Source organism: Acyrthosiphon pisum, chromosome X (genome assembly GCF_005508785.2).
Source record: "Acyrthosiphon pisum isolate AL4f chromosome X, pea_aphid_22Mar2018_4r6ur, whole genome shotgun sequence".
In the NCBI taxonomy this organism is placed as follows: domain Eukaryota; kingdom Metazoa; phylum Arthropoda; class Insecta; order Hemiptera; family Aphididae; genus Acyrthosiphon; species Acyrthosiphon pisum.
The window spans coordinates 112,840,318-112,846,274 of record NC_042493.1 but is presented as its reverse complement, the minus strand read 5'-3'; the positions used below and the strand labels follow the sequence as shown (position 1 = coordinate 112,846,274).

The 5,957-nt window shown below is 29.0% G+C and overlaps 2 protein-coding genes across 3 annotated transcripts in view; both read left to right on the top strand.

Annotated features, from left to right (window-relative positions):
• Positions 1–473, top strand: part of LOC107883801 — a 2,700-nt gene extending 2,227 nt beyond the window's left edge. The window contains exons 1-2 of one of the 2 annotated variants that reach the window (XR_003840085.1): positions 10–60; positions 128–247. Coding sequence is in view for 1 of the 2 variants with exons in the window: in XM_029492259.1 (XP_029348119.1) it covers positions 128–351 (224 nt within the window). In the remaining variant the exon portion in view is untranslated. Of the gene's footprint in view, positions 1–9; positions 61–127 lie in introns of those variants that run through there. The other variant, XM_029492259.1, reaches the window with a different exon arrangement.
• Positions 474–1,386: 913 nt separating this feature from the next.
• On the top strand, positions 1,387–3,109 carry LOC107883802 (chromobox protein homolog 1-like). The gene is made up of 2 exons (XM_016804543.2): positions 1,387–1,397; positions 2,839–3,109. The coding sequence occupies exons 1-2, from the start codon at positions 1,387–1,389 to the stop codon at positions 3,107–3,109; spliced, it is 282 nt and encodes a 93-aa protein (XP_016660032.1).
• The last annotated feature ends 2,848 nt before the right edge of the window (positions 3,110–5,957 follow it).

The window sequence follows — 5,957 nt, the reverse complement described above, 5'->3', positions numbered from 1 at the left end:
TTATTATCAGGACTAACAATGCAGTAGAAGGTTGGCATAGAGGTTTCAGTTCATTACTTGGTTAGTATATAATTTATATTTTAATTCAATATAATTTATAATGTTTATAATTTGTTTATAATTTAAGGTGCATATCATCCAACATTATGGACATTTATCGATGTGTTGAAAGATCAGCAACATTTAGAGGACATTAAACTGGAACAGTTCATTGCTGGTGCCAAAAAACATCAAAAAAAAATATATAAAAATTGTTCAGAAAAAATACGTAATTTAACCTTGTCTTACAATATTAACGACAACATTAATTATTTAAAAGGTATCGCTTACAATTTAACTCTACAAATGTAACTATAATTTTGTGAATTTTTTTGTATTATATTTTTACACTTGTACTTATTACAATAATATTTTTTCGCTATTTTCGATTTCGTAATTATATAAACTTCGCTTTTATTTTTTTCACTATTTTAGTTTCGCTATTTTTCTTTTCGCTTTTATTTTTTCGATATTATGGCGCTCCCGGTGGTGACGACTGTCTGTGGTAAAATTTTCAATCAAGTTTTCAAACAAGTGACGACACCTTATCAATACACCTTGCGTCGTATTACCAAGTCCGGTATAATACCTAATATCATAGAGCAATTTAGAAGCGAAACTCGATCAGCTGATTGGGGTCTTGGTTACCTATGATTTGAAATCTGAACCTACGAAAAACATGAAAACGGCTCCACGCACCAACATGATCTTAGACCCATGGTTATCAATATTATGAAACGGTTCCAAGACTAAGGCGGGATACGTTACGCGGGGTCGGCTTGTTTACCATTTCCTATTTTACGTATACCACGCACCCCTAGAACCGTGTTAAAGGCCACAATTGCCTGACTCGGCCAGTTCACGGAGTTTCGTACCCCTGATAATATACAATATATTAGTTCGTGGGCCGAGGGCGTAATCACGATTTTAGATAGTATGGTTTTAATATAAACAGTGTTCCAAATTTCGTGTGTAATGATCATATTATATTATATTATAAATTATAAAATAGTCCACTAGAAGCGCTAGTGCCGGGGGTCCGATTTAAATCCAATGCCGTCTTATCATAGCTCGTTGGGCAACCATACTATCTTAAATCGTGGGCGTAATCACTACCGCGGTTATGCCAAAACTGTGGTCGATTTATTATCTTCCATTCGGGCGACGCTGTTATTTTGTCGTTATTTTGTTGCTGTTACCGTCGTTTCACTTGTTGCTCCTTCGCTCGTCGTCTGACGTCTCACCACTACTCATTGGTCTCAAACATCTAACCGACGCCGAAGCAGTCGACGTCGTTCCAGTGGCAACGCATCCGTATTCACGGAAACCGCAGGTTACTTCTTCGATATGTCTTCAAGGTGAGTGTAAACTAATATACATGCGCGTGCACTGCCGTCAAACTCGCGTTCACTCGGTTTTTACCCGCGGGTTTCATCGTTTGCGCTCGCTGTTCCCATATCGTCGAGACAGACCGCGTGAGAGCGCGACGGACCATGAACTGTGTACATTTTCACGAAATCGAATGAAAATGTTAAAAACGTGACCCATACACCATCGTTCAAATGGCGTCGTCGACGCCGCCGAACCCCCTGCCCCTCTGCCACTGAAGCAACCGACGCCGCCGCCACCATCGTCCAAATATTTTATGCTGGTTACGGAATAGCGTTTGATAGACGTCGAAAACTATTTGGAATATACGGTGGATAAACGATATTCCGATCGCGAATAGCAACTGTTTATGTTCTGATGTTTGTATCTGACACTTAAGTAGTTGTGCTCAGCCAAAAGCATAATATTGATAATTTGAGAATTCGCGTACCAATGTTGCCACCGCCAAACTATTCGTGTCCACGTCCGCTTACAAATAAAAAATAAATACATTAGGTACCCATATTGTTGATAACCTGGTGGACAACTTACTTTATGTTGTGTAATTGTGGTTTTACACAGCCAGTAGGTAGGAGAATATTTTCAATTTTCATGGCCACAATGGCAATAAACGTAATTTAAAAACAATATTTTTGAAATCTATTAAGTCCTACATTTTATTAACATACATATTATGATTTTTTTTTTTTTTATCAAACTTCCTCATTTTAAATATCATTTCATTATAACTCCAGTACCATTTTTAATTGCAAATATCAGTAAAGCTCTGCTTGAAGGTTTTGGCAATTAAATTTAAAATGCATATTTACAAAATAATAGTTTAAAAAAAATAATTATTGTACCTAGCATTATATTATGGAAACTTGTTTACGTTAAGGATATTGTTGTACTATATTTTTTATTAATATTAGCAATGTATAATATATTTTATAAAATAATTATTAATTTGTGGGTAGTAGATTAATAAATTTCAGAACATTGTATGTTCGATTTAATGACAAATCAGTTACTATAAAAAATGTTCCTAACAATCAGGAAGTTAACAAAAGCTGTAAGGTGAACTATTTACAATATTTTTCAGTGCTATAATTTTTAAACTAACAGGGCTAACTGTGATCTTCTGAGCTTAAAATTTAGTATGTTACAAGTTGTAGATCGGAAACAGCAAATGTCTGTATAGCGTCCTCTTAAATTAAAAATAAAAATATTGATGTACCTATAATTTCAGTGTTTATATGAAGTTATGCTTATTTGCAGACAAACTTAAAATAATGGCCTATGAATATCAATCGAGGTGATAATTTGAGGTTTCATCTGTAGCCAAGTTATTTAAAATCAATAATACATATCTTTTGATATATTTTTATTAACATCTTAATATATTTTTGTATTAATGTTTTTTTTTGTTAGACGTACACGTTCACAATCAACAAATTCAACTAGTGGCTCGTCACAAGCTCATCAAACTAATGACACAATACCAATCAAAAAAATCCCTGAAAAAATCCCTGAAAAAATCTTGGGAGCTACGTTTGATTCTAGTGGTCAGTTGCAATTTTTCATGAAGTGGAGAGGTATTGAAAAGTGCGAGTTTATACCAGCTAAAGAGGCTAATTTAAAGTGGCCTCGTTGTGTTCTCGGATTTTATGAAGCAAGCTTTGTATGGGATCGTAACTCATAAAATATAAATAGGGTTTAACTACTATAAAATAAATAAGGATTACATTCGCTCAAAAAATAACATTTATTTTATATCAAATCCTATTGAAATTAATGTTTTCAACTATTTTATTTTTTGATTATATATGGCAGTTATGCCTTACAAATAAAATTATCAGTTTATCTATTATAAAATACTTACATGTTAGTAACCAAATATAATTTCATAAAATGGAATTTTTTTTCCTATTTCAGATTGATAAAATTTAATAATATTAAATATTATTTTTATCTGTTTATGTTAATAATTAACTTATTTATTTTGAAATTTTTGATCATTTTTTGTAATGTTATACTGAATCATTTTATCTTTAAGGCAAAAATTATATGTTTATTTAAGTTTAATTTTTTGTTCAAATATTGGGCTTAAATATTCTTAAGTTGTTTTATTTTAAACATTAAAGTATTACTCAACATCATTTTATCTTTTATTATAACATTTAAAGATAAGTTAGAACTTAATAATGTATTTCAAGAATTCCCATTTAAAATCTTCAATTTTATTTTAATATAGCTGAGTATCTATGTTAATGGAAGTTTTTTTTCATTTTATTAAGGTGAAAAATTCTATATACATTAAAATGAATATTTATAATGGTCATGATGTAGCCACCAATAAAATGTTTATTAACATTACTTACAAGTAGTTACAGCTAATGGTTTACAGATTATTTTGATGATTTTTTGAACTATCTAAATAATTCTATTATACAACATTTATAATTGATTGAACGCTTTAAATTGTAAATAAAACCTATACCTATTTCATTTATATACTTTTAGAAACTTGGAAGACGGAATGTAGGACTACAACTTAGTTCTAGCTAACAAATAGAAAAATAAAGAAGATTTTTTGAATAACGTTTTGTATAGAACTAAAGCTACAAATGCATTTTTTGATCAGTTCAATAAAACCAGTCGCTAATACAGTAATACCTATATACTTTTAGTCAAGTGGAAAATGTATTATTCTTTAAGTATCTCAATGACTCAATGTATCTGAAAAAAATTGTTAAGTTATGATTGTAAAATATTATGAAATATTGAACGCTGGTAAATATTAAATAGAACTTATTTTTAATGATTAATTATTATAAAAAACACTCCTCCTGTACCTCAGAAGTCTAAATTTTATTCTGAATATTTTAACCATGTTGCGGCATAGTAGGTAATAGGTATTATAGCATTGATTAAATTGATTACATTTATTATTTTTCTTTCTTCTTGGAACTTAATTTCAAAAAAATGTTTTTTTATCACTTATACCTATTACAATAAATTGTAAATTTAAGTATAACAAAACAATATGAAAAGAAACATATTATATATTATTTTTCCCTACTTATATACAATATATCTAGTGCTCGGAAGTTATTGCATAACGATTTGCATTTTTGTTTTTTTGGGGGTGCCATTATATAGATATATTGCTAAGTTAGCTTGAAAATAATTTTACTTCACTACCAAATAAATTCTATAAGTTAATAGTGCATATTTTATATATTTTGTGATACTGTAATCTCAATTTTTACCATTTTTTACTGAATTTTTCACGTTTAATGATAATAATATGCTTATAACAAAATATTTAATTTTGAGAGCTTTAACTAGGTATTGTTGTATCGTGTTTTTCAAATCCCTAGTTGACATACAATTTCCTGGTTTTATTTAAATATTTAGTGCACATTTTAAAATATAAAAATATTCTTTAGAAAATATTTATATTTATGATAACTGTAAGTAAAAATAAAAATAAGTGAATATTTTAAAATTATAAATGTACTATTTTAAGTGCATATAAGTGCATGCATATTTAGTACTTTAAGTTCATACATATTATCATAGGTAAATAATTCATACTACCTATTGTTTGTAATAATAACTAGGTAATAAGTATAAAAAATTACAATTAGGAGAAACGCCTCAAAATGAATGATATAGGCAAATAAAACTAAACATATAATAATAATATTATTGACGATTATAATGTAAGTAGGTGACTACTAATTTTCATTGAAATAAAAAATAAAGTATTTTACACATTCAAATAATTAATTTGCTTATGATTTTTTTTTGCCTGGTGCAATATTATAAATTATTCCGTACATTTCGTATGTATGGTTTTAGAGGCTTCTCTTATCACTGCACTTTCTGCACACTGAACGAAAAAAAAATAGTAAAATTAACAAAATTATCAATTGAATTCATAACTCCTTGTATGTATTTTATAATATTTTGTAGATACTAAAAGTAAAATTGTAATTTGCAGCTATATTAGAATTTGTAAAAGGTGATTTATAATTTATAAACAGAAATATATACACTATACATTATATACAGAGTGATTCTTTTAAATGGGTACACTAATTATCTCGAAAAGTATTAACTTTTTTTGATTTTTTTTTTTTTAAACTTCTATGTTTATGTTTTTCTAAAACTGTATAATATTTTAATTTTTTTCAACCTTATATTTATTGGTGAAACCACTATCAACTTTTTATTTTCAAATAGTAACATATAATAAAAATATCATGAATTAATTAAACCATTTTTATTATGAATTTACGCGTTAACATTTTTAAATTTCGTTGATTGGTTTGCGTGTTACAGCTCCTCAAAGTATTGGCATTTGAAGGAGGTGTTATAGTCGGTAAATGCGGCATTGTTTATACTATTTCTCCATTTGTAAAGTCCAGGAGCTATAACTGATAAATTCGGTACCGTACGACCCACGAATTAAGATATACAGGATACGAAACGAACTTGTGATAAGTGAAACCCGCACCTTCTCACATTGCGGCCAGACTACT